Source organism: Scleropages formosus, chromosome 19 (genome assembly GCF_900964775.1).
Source record: "Scleropages formosus chromosome 19, fSclFor1.1, whole genome shotgun sequence".
NCBI lineage: Eukaryota > Metazoa > Chordata > Actinopteri > Osteoglossiformes > Osteoglossidae > Scleropages > Scleropages formosus.
Window position 1 is genome coordinate 12,517,434 of NC_041824.1, and position 19,797 is coordinate 12,537,230.

The window sequence follows — 19,797 nt, forward strand, 5'->3', positions numbered from 1 at the left end:
TGGGTGATCTCTAAACAATGCTGACATTTCATACTCTTAAAAGTTCTGCTGGTATATTCCTGGCCAAGACACAAATGGCAGGAGGGAGCCGACCCTGATAAAACAGGTAGCCTGTTGTCTTCTCTAAGGCGAAATATGCCGGTGGGTGGCAGAAAGCTCCACCCCCTCAGGGTCAGGATACAGGCAAACTAAAAAGCATCTGCATCCCATCCAGATACCCAGAATGTCCCAGTCTTCTTCATGTCCGGGGAAGATGTTGGCAAAATTCCTCAGGAAAGCTGCCATGACATTTGTCGACACGAAGGGGTTCAAGACGTGGACAGTCACTACTCTTCTATCAGTCTTCCGCAATGGCTCGATGGAGTAGGGGAGCAGCTTAGAATACTAAGCGTTCGCCATACACGTCTCCAACACCCTTTGGTAACGTATGCTGTTGTCAGTGTGATGCCAAAGAAGGAAGATGGCTCCTCATTCCTCTGGATGCAGACAATGTCCTCCACTTGAAGTCCTAAGAGTCTGAGGATGATCTACCAAATGAAAGGAATCTGCCTGAGAGATCCATCAACATCATCCCATTTTCTCCAGCAGAAGCAGATGGTGTTCTTCAGCACCTGCATCCTTCAAGCCACCATCCTCCACCGCTTACAATGTCCTGCCTCCTCCCCAGAGGCTGCCAACATCCGCAAAACGTAAAACTATCCTGGGCTATCTGGAGTATAAACACCAGAAATAAAATCTCTGAATCACCCTGCGCGATGGCGGACGGGCTCAGCAGGCTACCCGAAAAGCAGTACAGTAACTGAAGAATGTGAAGAAGTTCAGTAAAAGCAGACATGTGTTACGTCACTTAAATGCAATGACGTCACAGCAGTCCCTCTCGGAAGACGGTACAGTAGTAGAGCCAGAACACAAACCTGGGAGTTCACGCTGAGGAACTGAGAGTTACAGCGTCACTTCACGAATATATTTTTGCAATGTTTCACTCTAAATTTAGTTGTACAGCGGTACATCAAAATGTCTGTTTTGCCATGTCGCACGACGAAATTGAGTTTTTGGGCGTTCCGGTATAAATTGGAATGTTACTGTTTTTCTGAGGCAGTCTCGTCCTCTCCTCAGCTCTGACCTGAACTCACAAGCACTGCCGCAGAGACACAGAGAGGGGGCGTACTTGCTTCCTGTTCTCAGGCAATACTGAAAGTGAAGAGAAAGGAATGAAACCGCTGGGACGCGCGTAAAGAAAACAACAACTTGCTGGCAAACGGCACCGGGCCGCGCCGCTAGAAGCCGCTCACGAAAGCTTTTTACACACCTGGCCCCTGCCGGGAAGTCGGGCAAAATGGCGCTGAGCTCCGGCGGTTGGGCTACGGCTCCCCCGGCGCCGTCTCCCTCGTTCCCGGGCTTCGGGACGTCACAGGCCAGCAGCTGCAGCACGGTGCTGATGTCGGTGCGGGTGTCAGTGTGCCACTCGGGGATACGGCCGCTCTGTCTGCCGGGGGCGGGGGACGAAGCCCTCCGCCTGCAGCTCAGCATGAACCCGGGCCAGCCTGGGCAGTTCCGCCTGGCGCTGAGGGACGCAGGCGACACGGGGACTTGCCGCAGTGTGGTAAGACGGAGCGGCAAACTCGCGAAGCGCGTGACCGCCAGTACTGTAGCGCTTTTACTTTGTAACAATTCGTTACAGTTTGTACCAATTTTGTAGCAGCTTCGCAGTTCCCTGTCTCGTGGCTGCCCGCCTGCGTGTCACCGCGGGACGCCGGTCTTCGGACGGAGTTCCTAAAGTTTCTTTGCTGTTCGGACATGTATCATTAGCGAGGAGTTACGCCGGTGATCAGACACGAGCGGCCCCTGGCTTGTTCACGAGCCTCCCAGTTGGTTATACGATTTTCTTTGAATACTTATTTTCGTGTGTTCCTCGTGACCCTTGTGCAGAACAGTGATGATGATTCGCTGGTCGACGGCAGTTCTGCAACTAGGTTTAGTGTACTTAAAAATTATTCTGTATATAATAGTGTTTGCTACACGCTTTAAAATCGGCATCTCTCGATTGGCATCATCATCATCAGTTTTGTATAGGAAATAGTGTAAACCAAGACAATAAGTACGAGTGATTTTATTCTGTAGAATAACTTTAATACAGTAAGTTTGGCTCTTGAATAACTGGAATATCTTTTTGTATGAAGAACAATTTACAGAATTTCAGAAATGTTATAATTTCAAATTTTTAAGGTGCACATATATAATGGTGAAATAATTAAATTTTCTTATAAAATACATTTTAGAGGTATAAATGAACTTTAATTTAATAAACCTGTACTTTACCTGATACCATTTACTAATGTGACTTGCAGTGTTAGCTAAACTTTACCGGCATTTACCGATTTACAGAGCATAGTATTACTTTTCAATTCGGGGTCAAACAAGGAATTTCCAGATTATTCGGCTGCAGCCCTAACCAGAACTTTATTAACTGGCCCTTTTTATGTTATTTATTATTTTAATTACTTGCATTTCTGTAGTTAATCTATGAGAAAATCAACTGTAGGAAAACACTAACATATCTGTTAATTCATTTCCTGCCTGTTAATACTATTTATACTTTGTCAACAAAGAAAACATGATACTGAAATGGACCACTTCGGCCAGCTGGCAGTTGTTTCTGTTATAGGAACAGTTAGCTGTACTTCATTGTCCTAGTGGGGCTGTTGTAAATGTAGTCATTTATATTTATTACTTTAACAGCTTTTTTCCAAAGTGACTTACATCTCTGAGAACAATACAAAAAGTGCCTTACACCAGCAGAAGTAGAGATTTGAGTGTGGTGCAGTCAATTTGTTGCATATTACTATATAAACCAGCATACATTAGAGTAGTTAGTTGCATATAGGGTTTTTAAAGTCATGAAAATACCACAGTACATGTTTATTGAACACATAAATGGGGGAGAAATAAGTCCAAAAGAGGTGTGTTTTGAAGTCCTTACTGAATGTCTAGAGAGATTCAGCAGTTCTGAGTGAGGGAGCAGTATCATTCAGCCACATTGGAGCTAGAACAAAAAGGCATTGTGCTTTTGTTTTTGGACCTCTTCTGCATGAGACCACCAAGTGGACAGTGGTGGAGGAGCATGGCATTCTGGTTGGGGTGTAGTGAGTGATCAGTCTTGTAGATATCAGGAAGCAGATCCAGTGATGGTTTTGTAGGCTGTAACCAGAGTCATGAATTTGATGCGGGGAGCTGTAGGAAGCCAAAGGAGAGAGACAAGGAGAGGGGGTCGCTTTGGTAGGTCAAGCACAACTCGTGCAGTGGAATTCTGTATGAACTGGAGAGATTCAATGGCAGGAACTGGAAGATCAGACATTAGAAAGTTGCAGTAGTCCAAGCGGGACATGACCATGGCTTGGACCAGAAGTTGTGTAGAGTTTGTTGTGAAATAAGAGTGGATCCTGCGGATGTTATGCCTAATGTATCTGCAGGATTGGGTTGCAGCTGTGATATATTGACAAAACGACTTCAGTCAATCATTACTCCCAGGCGCTTAGCCGATGAAGTAGGTGAAATGAGCAAGTTGTCCAGTTTCATAGAGAATTGACAAAAGGAGTATGGATCTGCTAGGAGGTGAAGGATCTCAGTCTTGGAGGAGTTGAGTTATAGATGGTGATCAAATCCAAGCAGACATGTCCAAGAGGCAGGCAGCAGTATGTAAGGATAAGTGTAGAATCCAGGGAAAAAAGAGAAGAATGACTGAATATTGTTGGTGTAGCAGTGTTAGAAGAATCCGTTGGGCAGAATCAGTCTATACCTCTTCTGTTGTCCCTTTCATTGCCTCCCAAGGATTCTTCTTTCGCCGCTATGCTGAGGATATCCAGCCATGCTTCTGCAGGATAGAGGTAAGTAGCGGCGATGAAGGGCGGAAAGGGGATGTACAGATGGTGAGAATGTGCAGCAGAGTGACAGAGAAGACAGGATAGCCACAGTTTCAAGAGAAGACATGGTCGAGGTGATTGACAGACTTATGAGTAGCAGAGGACTGGGACACAGAGAAGTGAAAGGACTTCTGGAGTGACAGAAGGTCACTTGCCTGAATGCCTCAGGCATGCAGGTTGAAATCACCCCAGAAAATCAATGGTGGGAGCTCAAAAAGATGTCGAGGTGATCCAGGAAACAGCTGGGAGGCCCCAGAGGGCAATGGAGAATGACTACAAAAAGTGTGGTTGGGTTGGTGATAGAGGCAGCATGAAATTCAAAGGAGGACATACTAGGCAGGTGGAGAGGGAGAACCGAATATTCTGTCTTGGGAGAGAACACATCTGCCAGAGGGGAAAAAGGGTGGGGAAGAAAGAGATCGTATTTAAGTGATATTACAGGACACTTTTTGTCCCTTTCAGGTACAAGATAATGGTGTGGACTGAAAGCAGCATAAGTTTGATCTGGTATCTGGAATCTACAATTGTTATTCATTGGGACTGTGCATAAAAAAATTCATTTTTCTTCTTTCTTTCCACTTCTTTAGTCCATAGCAGAGTTTGACCTGCGCTCAGTGCGGTACGAATTAAAGTCTCCCCGCTGTCATGAGCTGTCCTTGGTTGCACCTCCACATGACCGCATCACCTTCAACTTCCGGTGTGAGAAGGAGGCACAGGAATGGGCCACCGTGGTGATATCTTCCCTGAGAGAGGCACAGAGGGGTCAGTCTTCTATTTCTTCCTACATTTTGTCTGACATTGCACCATCCTTGTGTCCTCATGTCAGGTTTGGTTCCGTTTTTCTCCTGGCTGCTTTTTTGTCTTATTTGTTTTTCAGATATCCTTTGGCTGTATGTGTCACTATGTATTGAGTAAATATGTCAGAAGAAATGCTGAATGTGTGAAAATGTAAGATAAGTTTAGGTAAAATAAATACTTCATTGATCCCTGGGTGGAAATTAAGCAGTGGTGGTAATGACAGGTGCACCAGTGCTGTACCTTGTGCAAAGCTAAAATATGCCCAGTTCCTCAGTACTACAAGTCTCATTTGCTGCCCCTCCACCCAACAGTGGCAGACAACAATTCAACTGAAGAGCGGCAGCTACACCTGGAGCCTCTAGAACCCAAGAACTCAGTGTCCTTGCCCCGCACAGGTCAGTGCTTTCTCTTCCTCTCTCATCTTCCCTCCTTCTCTGTCTGTTGCTGGTTACTCCACTTCCAAATCCCCTGCACTCCCCACACAGATCTTCTGCCCCACTACATATGTGTTTATACTGTTTAAAATAAATCAGTTGATCAGATTGAGACTTGTAGTATTTCCACACTTCTATATTGCAAGTTTTTTTTTTTTTTTGCTGAAGTGTAATATAATATTTATGTTAAACCAGATATTGACAGATAAAAGAACAATCCTGAAATGATCAAACTGTACATATGTAGTAACTTTATTATACATATTATCCTGGGCTTAATTATGTTAGTCCTGTCAGTGAAATTGTACTGTTTCCATCTCTTTGTTTCTTTGCTGAGCTTGTAGTATTACAGAAATGTGAGACACTGATCATTCCCTCCATCCCACTATGTCTGATCCTCTCACTATTTTTTTTCTTCTGTCTCTCTTGTGTTTTTGCAGAGGATCTGTGTTTGGAATTAATTCGGGCTATTGAAGCTGGTGACACGCAGGAGGCCTCACAGTATGCAGCGGCATTGGCTCGTCAACAGGTTGCGCTCAAGATCCAACCATCTCAGAGGAGCTGCAGTGACACTGAGATCAAGTGAGGAAGGGGTGCAGATGGTTGTACTCTGGGTCCTTGTGTTTTGAATGTTTGAGTTGCAGATTAAAATCATTTCTCCATTTATTTATTTTTAACAGTATTTTCTTCTCTTGTCTGTCAATCTTTCTGTGCGGAGAACGTTGCCTGTGTTTCCACCTCCAGCCATTAGTAGGCAGTAAAGTTCACCTAAACAAAGCAGGAGTGTGGAACCACTGTATTTGGTGCACATCCAAAATGTTTACAGCTTGTAGCTGGTGTTTTGAGAGTGATGGTAAACAATGACAAGATGACAAACATTGCATATGCATTAGGGGATATATCAATCAGAATTTGTGGAGACCAGTTTTTGTTTTCAGGTATTTTAAATTACTTTTAATATAAAATGTAGCTTGAAGTTCATGAAAAAATTAAAGGTTTTACAGCAATTTTTTAAAATTCTTTATAGCTTTATCTGAGGTTTTTACAGAACCTGGTCTGTGAACAAATTAAAGGATGTCTGTTATTTAGCATTATTGATTGTGATAGTGGTTCAAAACTAAAAAAAAGTTTTGAACAGACTTTTAGTCAAGTTTGTAAGGTGAGGACTCAGTGTAATGATTTTGGCAGTTCCCAGGGAATTTGAGAGAGAAACAGGCTAGAGTATATGGAGGAGGACCCATACAGGACAGCTGAGGTGTTAACTCAGAGCTACATCATGATGGTGGGATAAAGTTCACGTCAGTCAAGTATAAGAAAGCTGTTTCATTGGAAACCTTTTCAAGACAATCATGTACACAATGATGGAGTGACAAAACTATTGAAATTGCACACATAAGATCAGAAGAAAGTAAATTGTAAAGGAAAACAATACCTGTGTGTAAACTAAGGAAGAAAGAAGGGGCAGGTTTGAGGATTTTGTTGTTCATGATAGGCGTGGTTCCGAGACAGCTGATTCGAAGGGGTGTGTTGTGCTCATTGTGACTCATGAAACATTTATTTCTGTGGCAGCCTGGCTGTGGTGGTGGAAGATTCTTCTTCTTCCTGTTGTGTCACAGTTAAAGTCACCCCCCACATCACCATTGCATCGCTCAAGCAGCAGGTCAGGGACACCTGTTTCTCTGCCTGTTTTGTCTACTTCATATTTTCACAAATCATGACTGGGGAGCTTTGATTTCTTCTTCCCCTACGCCAGGTGTTCCTGGACTTTGGATTCCATCCACGGGTACAGCGCTGGGTGATGGGGAAGTGCCTGTGTGCAGATACACGCTCACTAGCATCCTATGGCATACGGCGGGATGGCGACACAGCCTTCCTATATCTGCTCTCAGCTCGTCAGGCCCGGCTGACCCACCAGCTATGCCAACAGGACCAGGAAAATGCCCTACTTGCACTGCCTCCTCCTACCAACGGGCCAAGCAGCAGGTTGGTCTCCCAGGATTGGCGGCCCTACAGCACATTGCCTTCCAGGCTTTCCCACAGGGGAACAGGTGAGGCACCTTCCTACCCTGACACAGGAGACTGCTGTCGGACTGTAGTTCAGAGTGTCTCCCAGACACTATCGGTAAACTTTTCTGACACATAGGGTATGTTTGCTGACACTTGTTTTTGTCTTGTTAATGGTTATTCAGGCAACATTGTGGGTGAAGTAGAGAGACTTGGAATTGGTGAAATCCGAGAACTCATCAACCTGGACATGCCTCAGCTGAATGAAGCTCTGGGCCCTGGCACACAGGTACAGTAAATGTGGGATGCAGCAAAATATAATGTAACAAACAGGAAGCTGGCCGTGTATAAACATGTACACTCTTGTCTGTCCCTGTAAAGTTATTACTTTTAATTGCCAACAAACTCCCATCTCTGGTGGCTTGGTGGGCCCACTCACAAGAGGTCCAAAATCAAAAGCCCATTTTCAGTTTAGGCCCTGCTGTAGCGTAATGAGTTCCCTCTGTCTGTCAGAGCTGCTTAATCTGTCCTAGCAAGAAAGACTGGGCTCAGAATCATCTTTCAAATCTACCTCTCTTCTGATCTTTTGAGTTCTGCATGGAAGCAAATCAGAGGTGCTAGATAAACTGAAATTCAACACATGCTCAATGCACACAACTGGAAACACACCCATTCTTTACATAACAGAGTTCATTTGTTTCCTGAAATCACACCCTTTGGTGAATTCCTTTTGTAAGAGGGTTGAAATGTCATTGCTTTAATTGTACCATTAAAATCAAAGCTCTGCCAGTAACTGCACTTCTCCACAAACCATGTGACAAGGTTATGTCCCCATCCTGTGAGGTCCTGTGACTAGTACCACTTTTGTTATACACTTGGGAAATGGTAATATTGTTGTTTTACTGTAAATTGTTCAAATAACACATGGAACATCAAAATAAGCACCAGAGTTGCACAATTAAATTAAAAACCCCTAAAATATCTGGAGTGTTGGAGCATTGCCATGTGCACCCTTAGTATTTAATGGACTGACGAAAGATAGGAGTCTACTTGCTGTGGAGATCAGACTGGTATTGATGCAGTTGCTGTTGAAAGCTCTTGATTTCTATTTTCTTATAGGTTTTTTTTTTTTTTTTTTGCACTTTTGGTTTTGTTTTTAATAAAATGCTCAGTAAATTCTCCAGTACCACCTCATACCCTGAACCAACACCTCTAGTACTTATTTATAAATTTATAATAACTTTTAAATCCATGATATCATATGATGCAGAACATACACAAAACACTGTAGCATAAAATACAATAGAATATACATCTGTATATTTAACAGTTTTTACCCCCTTCCAACCAAAATACTGAAGAATGGAAAGATTTACGTTATTTAAAGTTAGGTGCAAATCACAATGTATGTATTATGTATCTGCAAATAATTATTCCTCTTGCGTATGAAAAAAATGCAGATACATAAGTTGAACTGCTGGTGCAGCGGAAAATATTAGGGGTAGGTTGCACAAGTCTATTGTCTTTATGAAGTAAAAACCCATTTCTACTAAAATACTCCTTTTCTGCAGTACGTGTGGAGCATAGTGTGTTTTACCTGAGTTTTAAGTGCTCCATTTACTCTTCTTAAAAGGAATTTTTGAAGTTGGGTAGCACTACGGCAATGATCCAAAGTGACTGTGGTGTTTGTGAACTAAACGGCAGTATTGTAAACATACACAAAAGTGGAAACACATTGAAGCACGAAAAGTCTTAACCTTCTGTTTCTAAAGATGGTACTTTTAATGTTTTAACTTTCGATCTATGCGACCAGAGGGCTGAGTGTACTTATACTATTGAAATATACATCTAAAATTACTCTGTATATTTTGTTTATTACCACGTACCTACTCACTACCCCTTGTTCTGTAGGTGGGATGGTCCTGTCCTTCTTGTACTTTCATCAACAAGCCCACGCGGCCTGGCTGCGAGATCTGCAGCACAGACCGACCCGAGAGCTACACAGTACCTGGGGGGTATCAACCTGATGCGCTTGAACTGCGTCGCATCCAGCAGGAGAAGGAAGCTGTTCGGCAGTACCAACAGGTAGACCTAGACCCAATACTAATTCATTGTAACCTACATGGAGAGCGAGAAGGTCATTCATGAAGGATGCTCACAGAGTTAAAAACATGCAGTACATGAATTTGGCCACTAATATGGCAATTGCAGAAACAAACACATCCATAAATGAAAATACTTGTAGATAAAAGCACAGTTGGTGAAAGACTGACGCACAAGCCGAGTGACAGCTGCATTAACCGATATACGTCAGCTCTCTAATAAATGGTCTTACAACACGGTGGGTTATTAGAGAACATAAGTCATGATGGACAACATTGCAAATTGAGGTCCTGGACAGCTTTGTCATAGATCATGTTTTTCTACTGTATTGTCATGGAAATGGCAGAACAGCTGAAGAAGAGGGAGAGGAGGGTACCGGAAGGAAAGAAGAGTGAGGTGAAGGAAGGGAGGTTAGGAGTAGAGGGGCACAGGGCTCCCTCATGCTGACCCTCTTCTCTTCTGTCTCTGTGTTTTAAAGGAGAAAGGGAGAAGAGATGGCCTGGGGGTGGCAGCACTGAGCAATTCCCTTCTATATAACCTGAACCCTCTACATGACCAAGGCTCCTGACCTACACACAAGCTTTACCCATATTCTACTTTCATTAACATACATCTGTATAAAAAATTAGAAATACACACGGACATCTTTGCAACTGTTCAGTTCCATTTGTTTAAAAATATGTATTCCTCCTCTTACATTTATTCATTTAGCAGACACTTTTCTCCGAAGCAACGTACATCTCAGAGCATATAATTTGTGCATTACATTAGGAGAAAGAGAGACATAGTTGCAGACGTGTGATAGTTGTTAGTCTGTTTCTTATGCACCAAACAATCACTTCCAACAATCTCTTCCTATAAGGTTCCCTCAGAACTTTACACAAGATTGACTACAAGTATGCTCATGCATGCTTGCACGTAGACAGAGACACAGAAAACATAGCTTGCGAAAGTTTTCAAGAACGAGAACATGTATGCTAACACACAAAGGTGCTCTCTACGCATGCCACCCAACTCTCGCTGTCACATGACAACATGGATATGGTTCTCCAGTTCCCTGAAATTCATTACTTTGAGTTTAACCACCATGAACTGAACTGAATAAACTGAATATCAAGAATGTTGTAATAAGAGGACCAAAGCCGTTTAATTGATGGTGGATTTGCTGTGAAAGACTTCAGACACTAATCACAACAGTACCTCCTGCTCTCCAACACAGGCACTACTACTCTGCTCCTAAGGCAAAATTAACGGTGACAATTTAAACTGTTGACTTGTTTTTCTATTTGATTTTGGTGTAAATGTTAATATGTATGATACTTTATTTTTTCAGAGATAAATACTGTAAATGTTGTGACAATGTTTTGCTTCTGTAAATATGATTGCTTACAGATTAAACATCTATTTCTTTTAGTGTTTTACATGTATCTCTGGCAGAGGCAGTGTTAAATTACCAGGCTAAGTTATTTAAGTGCTGTGTTTTAAACTCAGTCTTAATGAATCTTTGGGATGTAGCATGCTTAAGTTAATGTTTTTATGCCAAATTAATAATGCAGCAATAGCTGACTGAAAAATCATTCTAATAAGCTACAGAAAGCTGAAATAGCTTTGTTTAAAAAAGAAAAAAAAAACACATCCAGCTCCTATTTTTTTGTCATTTCCTTGTCTTTCATCTCTCATCTCACTGTGGCATTTAGACAGGGTAGTAACTGAGTTTTGTTAAAAATAAAGGTGTGATTTATTCATTCTATATGTGATACATCATTGAGTTTTTGTGCATGTCTTTACGTGTTTGTGTATTTTTCTTTGTGTGTCTGTGCTCCCCCAGGCCAGGGAGGCAGAGCGCAGGGAGAACTTTGCCCGACTGGTGATGATGGACGGTCAAGACCTGGTGCCCAACCCAGACAGTGTTGACTGCCGCATCTGTTACCTGGACCTGCAGCCAGGAGAAGGTGTCCTGCTCAGGGAATGTCTTCACTGCTTCTGCAAGTAAGAGATGCTTGAATTACCCACACACTTCTTTTCTTACCTGTATGATGTTAGTCTGCAAGCTATTTTTTGTAAGTGTTGCTTCTGTGGTTTGTGGAGTCTTGGTAAGTTAATATTAAATTTAATGTAAGTACGGGCATTTTCCTCCACTGTGAAAATTGTTAAACGGTACTGCACATCAGTGTGCATCACTACTATACTATATAAAGTAGTATATACTGTACTATTGTACTATTGCTATTTTTATCCATCATAATGCACAGTTCCAGTCTTCATAGTCTTCACACTGACCCTTTAACATGGGGTCCGCAGAGACTGCCTACGCTCAGTGATCCTGTTGTGTGAAGACCCTGAAGTTGCTTGTCCATATCGTGACGAGTCATACGCCTGTGACTGCGTGCTGCAGGAGAGGGAGATTCGGGCGGTGAGGCAGCACACAGTGCCATCTAGTCATTGTGCACGGTCTCTTATATTGCATTTCTACCAATGACTTGTTCATTTCTCCACTTCTCTCGGTCTCTCCTTTGGTCTCTCTCCTGTGTCAGCTGGTGACTGGTGATGAGTACGAGCGCTGGCTTCAGCGGGGACTATTGGTGGCAGAGTCGCAGTGCAAGAGCAGCTACCATTGTGCCACTCCAGACTGCCATGGCTGGTGTGAGTACGAGGACACTGTCAACATCTTCCACTGCCCTGTGTGCAGGAAGCACAATTGCCTGCTCTGCAAGGTACACATGCTGCAAGTAACACCACAAATTCTATGCACTCTTCATGCTTCTAGTATGTATACAGGTGGTTCCCGATTTACGATGGGGTTACATTCCACGAAACCCATCATAAGTCATAATTGACCGAACATCATAGCCTAGCATATGTGCGATGGCCATTACAGGCTTGCTGCCTTCCTGCTGGGCAATTATTTTGAGTTTCTCCTCAAGGGTAATTACCCTCCTCTTCCTACCAGTAGCAGGAGACACAGATGGACGTTTATGTGACATTATGGATGCACAAAACACAACCTCGTGGCTGACTGGGAGATGGGGATTGCTGCTGCTGCCCAGCATTGAAAGAAAGTATCGCACCACATATCACTTGCCCGGGAAAAAAATGAAAATTCGAAGTACGATTTCTACTGAATGTCTATTGCAAGCTCACCATCGTAAAAGTCAAAAAAATTGTAAGTTGAACCATCATAAATCGGGGACCACCTGTACACGTTTGTACATTGATCTCATGCTGCTTAGTCACACATAATGACACACATTGCTACAGCATCAAAATTACTTTATTTTATTTATTTTTACATATAACACAGAGTCCTCCCTGTCCAAGCAGACATACTCTCCAAACTCATTATTTCACTGTTGTGCCATTTGTCCAACTTCAGATTAACTAGCTATTGCCAGCTATACATTTATTTATAAATTTATTCATGTAATAGTTTCCTTCAAAGTGACATCTCAGAGTAAACAAAATGCATTTTACAATGAAGAGTTTTATCTGCAGGCATGTAGGTGTCAAAACATGGTCAGTTTGTCCAGTATGTTTTTGCAGGCATACATCACCGGAGTAGTTGCCTACAGTATTGATGGGAAATACAATAGTCATTGTGTTATGACATACAAGTTTATAGAGCTGTTAAGACATCAAAAAGAAGTGGGTCTGAAAGAGACTGTTCTTGAGTGTTGAAATGGATTCAGAAGCAGCCTGTATTGGGGGAGCATACTGGTCTTTCTGTTATTAGGTCCTGTAGGTATCTGGGTGCAGTTCCTCATCATTTTGCATTATATTATATAATATAATAAGATGACCAGAGGAGATTGAGAAAGTTTGTGAAGTCCTTGAAATGATCTAGATTTCTACCTGAATGGCTCCTAAAAAATGTGATCTGATCTTATTTATTAGTGATAAAGACAGTTATATTTAACAAATAGCACACACATTTTACATTTCAGTGTCTTTATTGAACAAATGGTCATTCATTGAAAAAGTGAGTATGTGAACTTCTTGAATAATATCTTGAAAAGAGGTTAATTGGAGTTAGATATTCCAGTGTGATTAGGTCTGGGTGTAATCTGCCCTGCTGTATTTTTTTTAAAAAAGAAGGGGGGGGAAAAAAAAAAGGTTTGTTACACGCACTTCAAAACAGAATTCTATACAATATTGCCTGATCAAAACAGATTTTAGAGGACTTCAGAAGTAGATTTGCTGAAGCTTGTGAGGCTGGAAAGGGATTTCTAGAAGTTTTTTTCTAAAGGCTTGGGCCTCTGTCATGCAGATAGTTTACAAATGAGCAATTTTGCATAAAGAAATTGGCCAGAATATTTCCAAATCAGTAGGTAGGTCTGATCAGCAGCTGCAGAAAGCATTTCATTGAGGTTATTGGGGTTCCAGTAGTTACTAAAAGCTAACATATGTTTTCTATCAGTTTCCTTGATTGTCTAAACCATTTGTTTAATAAAGGTATGGGGATGTAAAATGCTGTCTCCTTTGTTTGTTAAATAAGACTATATTTGTTATTACCACTTACATGTAGGTAAAATCACATTTCAAGAGCCATTCATGCAGAAATCCAGATAATCCCAAAGCATTCACAAACCTTTTCTCACAACTGTAAATGGGAAGACTTTGGTGAGTCAACCATAACTCATGCCACGACATTTTGAATTAGCTGGAAAGGCTTGATACAAGTCAAGAAGGAGTTGAAGTTATCCAGGTGAGATTTCACCTTAGGCTGGACCAGGAGCTACATAGCATGTGTTGTAGAGTATGGGTGGATCTTACAGATATTATACAGGAGGTATCTGCAGCACTGGGTTATGGCTTCGGTGTGGTGATTGATGCAGAGTTTGTGACAGGTGGGCAGACATGGTGGGAACTAAAGTTTGTGGTTTTGCAGAGATTGACCTATAGATGGTGTGGCCAAAAGGTTGATCAACAGCTTAGAGGCATATGTCAGGATGAATTCAGCCTCATTAGGAGCAGGGTGGTTTTGGATTATACTGTACTTTTGTGATTATGGTATTCTGTCTAGGCCATGGTTTCAGTCATACAGATTTTTAAATTACTCACAGCTTAATATCCCTCTCCCCTACCCCTGACTTTGATCATAATGAAACTCTCTTCTTTCTCTCCATCTATCCCTTCCCTCTCTATCTTTTTCTCTCAGGCTATCCATGAGGGGATGAACTGTAAGCAGTACCAAGATGACCTGACAGCACGTGCTGTCAATGACTTGGCTGCCCGCAGGACACACGACCTTCTGAAGGTGACCTAGTGGTGATTTTATGATGGCGGTGTGGAGCACTGAGATGTTACATCTTTCACATTTTGATATCTTGGCAAACTGACACAATGCCACTCTGCCCCCCCATATACACTAATACCCTGATATTAAATTAAAAATTAGTATTTTTTTTCTGAAGTCTCTCTTGGTGGTAATTCTGCCCCACATAGTCCCTGGTACAGTCTGGAGAGGCCATGCACTGCCCTCAGTGCGGCATCATCGTACAGAAGAAGGAGGGTTGTGACTGGGTGCGATGCACTGTCTGTCACACTGAGATCTGCTGGGTCACCAGGGGTCCACGCTGGGGTCCTGGGGTGAGGGGCCCACTTATTTTCTCCTCTTCTGTTTTCTTGCCTTTATCTCAGTATTTCCTTTCCTATAGCACCTTGTTGTCAGGTGCGTTTAAATTTCTTTACATGAATATTCCTGTAGCTGTGTGATCAGTAATGTTCTCCTAGCTTGTTTGAGGCTGAATATGAATTAATTTTCCTTTCACTTTATAGTAAATATACCTACTTTAGTTTCTTTTTGAGGTTTTTGATCTTCTATCACTTCCTGTCTGTTTCAGGGCCCAGGGGACACTAGCGGCGGATGCCGCTGCAACTTCAACAAGCAGAGATGTCACCCAAAGTGTCAGAACTGTCACTGAGACAGGAATTGGACAGACAGGCTGACCCAAACAAATATTCAGCCAAGTGAGGGAGGGACCTGTTGACACCCTAAGACAGGCATTGACTAAATTTTAGTCTGTCAAACTTACTTCTGTGAATATAAGCATCTGGACAAAAGTGATCCAAACTTGGACACCTGTGCAGTGTTCACCTCTCGTTTAAAAAGCAATAATATTAAAAGCCATTCAAGGTAGATTTCACAGAAATTGAAAAGTGTACTTAAGCTGTTCTTGTTCAGGGCTAACATATGTAGTTCACATATGTACAACAGATTACAAAGTGTAGATTTTTACTTTGTTGTATTAAAACTTAAGCAGTCTAATCTCTGAAATGTTCATTTACCCACAGTAGTGCTATCTTGTAACAAGCTTTTTTATTTATTAAGGCTTAACCGTGTTTGCTCAGGGACTTCTGGTTTTGCCAATGTGCCTTACTGGTTGGAAAGAATAAAAAAATAAAACTGGCAGGACTCGATACACTCACCTCATTTGCATTAGCATAGTACAAAGATTAGATGTGCTATATACTAACAATACTGAAGTTTAGCCTGTACTGTAGTGTTTCCATCATCCAGAAAAGGAAAAATTTAGTAATATGGGAATAGGTGTAAGGATGGGCAATGATCTTGTGTTAATTTATCTCTACTCATTTGTCATTTAGAAATGCTGCTCTATTTAAACAAGGTATTTTTCATATTCACATTTTGACCCCACTGTTAGCAGAAATTCTTGTTTCATTTGGTTTATTAGCATCAAATTTGTGTATCAGCAGTAGGTCAAACGGCACACTGTCTGCCCCCCATGTACTTGAGTGAGTCTGTCCTGAATGAAGGACATATAGCTGTTCAGTACTGATCCAGTAGATGAGAACAACATTTCTCAGACGAGCTGACCTCACCTCACCTGGAGCTGGAGGCTGTTTCAGGCTTACTTGGCAGCTGTTAAACTAGGTGAGTTCCATGGACTAACTGGCTGATCTGAGAATGGGATGGTTTGGGGAAGGGGTCATTTTTAGCCATTCTTGTTTGTTCATAGCTTTTATATGAGGGTCACCAAAAGTCAAGTTGCACTCAGCAGCACTCAACTTGTCCTTATAAGTGGATAAAGTATAAACAGAATTAAGACCATGTGTATTTTTTTTCCTGGGCAAAATGATAAAATATCTATCTCAGAGTACAAAAAGCTTTAATGGTTACAAGAAAGGATAAATCTGTTCAACTGCATGCAGAAATTTTGCAGGTTGGGAAAAGCACAAGAACTTCACCTCTACACTTGTCATGTGATGGTGATGATGAGTAATGGATTAACACATATTGACAGCAGTCAAGTTAGTTTAGTTTGTTGTACAGGAAGTGAGGAAATTTGTCAAATTACATTTTTTGTAAAATTTTAAAATTGAGTTCTGTGGATGTTTTGAGTTTAATTTCCATTTTTGTTCAGTTGTGTTCTCCTGGCCCTGATAAGCTGTTTAATTTCACTTAATTTTGTGTTTTATGCCAATTTAAGTGGAAAAAATAAAGTCCATTCTGATACCTGACCTCTCAAAGACTGAACCAGACCACTTTAAGTATGGCTTCATTTGGCATTTTAATTTCTGAAAACTGCCAAATAAAGAACAGATTGGTAGTGAGTAAGTGGATAGTGCAAGCCAGGAGCTGCCTGACAAACAACTCTTAAGGGCCCAACCTGTCCTAATTGAACAATGATGTCAAGAATCCCTCTTTGACATATACTCCATCCTGAATGTTTCATCAGACGCTGCACTTGGGCAGAAACTGTTCTGCCACACAACACCCAAGTCCTTAACACAATCTGTACACTTGAAACTTATACCATTGGTAGGGAAGACTGGTGTGATTGTGTCACTACAGGTCCATTTGTTTTACTAGTATTCAGAGATAAATTACTCATCCATAGTTTTATACTGGATAAACAATTTGCCAGACACCACATGTGATGGGTCATGAGGCTTAAGAAACAGCTGTGTGCCATTAGCATATGTGGAAACTTACATTTACATTTGTTCATTTAGCAGATGCTTTTCACCAAAGTGACGTACATCTCAGAGAAAATACAACTTGTGCATTACATTAGGAGAAAGGGAGCCATAGTTGCAAACATGATTCTTAAGTTAGTTTCTTTCCAGCATATACACCAATGTTCATCACGAATAGTTGCATAAAACTCAGAATAGACCATTCTTGATCACTTTACTACAATTTTTTTTTTTTTTGAGATAAACATTTACGTACAATACAGGAGTAGCTGTGTAAAGGCTTATCCGGGCAAGGTCATAAAGCTATGGAGCAAGAACATTTTATACTTTACGTGAGCTTAAGAGATCATGTGTGAAGTGAGTCTGGAAAAGGTGAGTTTTCAGACCCTTTTTAAATGTCAACAGACATTCAGCAGTTCTGAGTGAGAGGGGGAGGTCATTCCACCACAACGGAGCCAGAACTGAGAACCTCTCTGTGTTTTACCTTTTGTGCGCGGGACCACCAAGCGCATAGAAGTAGAAGAGCAAAGCAGTTCGGTTGGGGTGTAGCAGTTGATCAAGTCTTGTAAATAGCTGGGAACAGTTCTATTTATGCATTTGTAGGCAATAACCAGGGTCTTACAGTATGTTTGAAAATAATATCACCCAATGGTAACAGAAGAATAATGGACCCAGCACAGAGCCCTGAGGCACACCATACTGAACGATGAGACGTGTCCAGGTTCAGCATTGCGCCGGAAACACGCCCTAACCAGGCACCTGACTGAGTGACTATTCCGAGCACACAAATGGAAATGTCTGTGTAATGGACCGGTTTTACCACTGATTCTTGGTGCGATTCGTTTATTAACCGAAATGGAAGCAGGTAGCAGTACACAAGAATGCCTTTAAAGGCATTACTTTTCTACTTATCCCTATTACAATACCCCTTTATTGCTGTCCATAGCTGGTAATTCAACATTCTGTAAAGGGACTTAGTTCCTTCGTAGATTTCTGTAGTGTTGCTTTTTTTTTTTTTAAAACACACATTACTACGCATGCATTCATGTACACCTTGACAAAGCACAATAAGGTCAGAAGGATTATATTTGGTAATGGGGCATGTATGGCTTTGTACTTTTTATAACCCATTGGCTATAAGCATTCAGCACAGTGGTCCACATTGTGTGTTACTGGCCCAAAATCCTGGACAATTCCTGAACGTTATACATCAAAGACCTCCAGGTGTCTAAGCCTAACATGTAGTTAATTGTTGCTTTTATCATGAAAAAAAGGCACACATGGTTTAGGCCCAGCAGGCGGTTGCAGTTTACATGTCATGTGCTCATTCAAACCCAAAAGCTCTAACCCCAGTAAAGCAACCCCTTGTTTTTACTGTACAGCCACCTACTGGCCCATGACCACAAGGGTTGTCACAACACCACCAAGGGTGTTGTGCTGCTGCTCAACTAGACCTACTAAAAGTTCAGATTGCCCAGAATGATCATGAACCTCAGTAACCCGATTTTAAAAAAGACTATTTACACTTGCTTAAAAAAATCCCTCCTCTCTCATCGAAAACTTGGATAACTTGTCTGTAGAGAAGTCTCTATCTGTCCAATGAACCTTGTAGCCTCCATAGCTCCACATTTCCAGGCCTCAAGACCACAGACTGCTTCTCTTTGTGGACTAGAACATGTTAACCTTTTTTATCTCTTAATGTTTATACTTCTGCTCCAACATTTAAGTCAAATCTGGGTTAGAACAGCATCTGACCTAGGCAGAAACAAGCTATGCTTTTTTCTGATGCCTTTTTGGATTATTTGTTTCTGTTTTAAACTTTATTCGTGAATAACCCTTCACTATGTGCTGGACATAGAGCCTTTTTGGCATAAATATCTCTCGTAAATGCCTGATTTCTTACTGGTGGCAATATTCCATGTAGCACTTTGACTGAATCAATAAAATATTTCGATTATGGAGCTAGAGGAGTTGTTGCTTTCTTTCATACTCACCACTGGCTTGACTAATGACTAAGTGAAAGACTTCACTTTTTTAGTTTTACTAAATTTGCTGAAAATTCTGAAACATTTTCACTCTCATTATTAGGCATCGTCTGTTGATTGATGGCAAGAAAGTGTACAAACACAAAAAAGTGTCAAGGTCTGAATTCTTTCATTATATGTGACGCCAGTAATGTGTGACATGCAGAGCAAAATCAATGAAATCATTTTAGATGTCTTGTGCAAATGTACAAATATTAATGAGATGACAAATATACTATACACAAGACAAAATCTCCAGTGAGGTAGTGTGGAAACCTTTTTTAATTTAAAGACTAAAAAGATATATTCAGATCAAACAAATCTATTCAGCAAAGTTATACAACAATAAGGTGGTAGTCAGATCACTTTTTAGACTGAAAAAAATAATGACACCAGCAAAGAGAGTCAAAATTCCAAGAAAGTAATACAACAAGTAATTTAGTTATAAATGATGTACACTACATAACTTCTGTAAAATCTTAGACATAATGCATACATGTGTATAATGGGCACCTGCAATCTTATACTGACCCAATGCTCCCAGTGTTAGATACTTTTCCAGTGTTTGAGGCAGTT

At 41.3% G+C, this 19,797-nt stretch overlaps 1 protein-coding gene across 2 annotated transcripts; it reads left to right on the forward strand.

Annotated features, from left to right (window-relative positions):
- Positions 1-873: 873 nt before the first annotated feature.
- On the forward strand, positions 874-16,754 carry shrprbck1r (sharpin and rbck1 related). 2 transcript variants are annotated; one of them, XM_029246451.1, is made up of 14 exons: positions 875-1,603; positions 4,508-4,682; positions 5,030-5,113; positions 5,593-5,734; positions 6,722-6,812; positions 6,906-7,200; positions 7,342-7,445; positions 9,068-9,241; positions 11,088-11,248; positions 11,561-11,672; positions 11,794-11,973; positions 14,415-14,513; positions 14,702-14,845; positions 15,100-16,754. In XM_029246451.1, exons 1-14 carry the CDS (start codon positions 1,337-1,339, stop codon positions 15,178-15,180), a joined length of 2,109 nt encoding a protein of 702 aa, XP_029102284.1. In that variant the 5' UTR covers positions 875-1,336; the 3' UTR covers positions 15,181-16,754. The 2 variants fall into 2 exon arrangements, with proteins under 2 accessions (XP_029102285.1, XP_029102284.1); XM_029246452.1 differs by lacking the exons at positions 14,415-14,513; positions 14,702-14,845; positions 15,100-16,754 and adding an exon at positions 12,213-12,340 and having other exon boundaries at positions 874-1,603.
- Positions 16,755-19,797: the final 3,043 nt, after the last annotated feature.

What these genes read in the sequence shown, in the direction of transcription:
- shrprbck1r (XM_029246451.1), top strand. Translation starts at nt 1,337, where the DNA reads ATGGCGCTGAGCTCCGGCGGTTGGGCTACGGCTCCCCCGGCGCCGTCT. An exon ending in GCTTTCCCACAGGGGAACAG is followed by an intron (nt 7,201 to 7,341) that starts GTGAGGCACCTT and finishes ATGGTTATTCAG; the next exon opens with GCAACATTGTGGGTGAAGTA. An exon ending in ACAATTGCCTGCTCTGCAAG is followed by an intron (nt 11,974 to 14,414) that starts GTACACATGCTG and finishes TTTTTCTCTCAG; the next exon opens with GCTATCCATGAGGGGATGAA.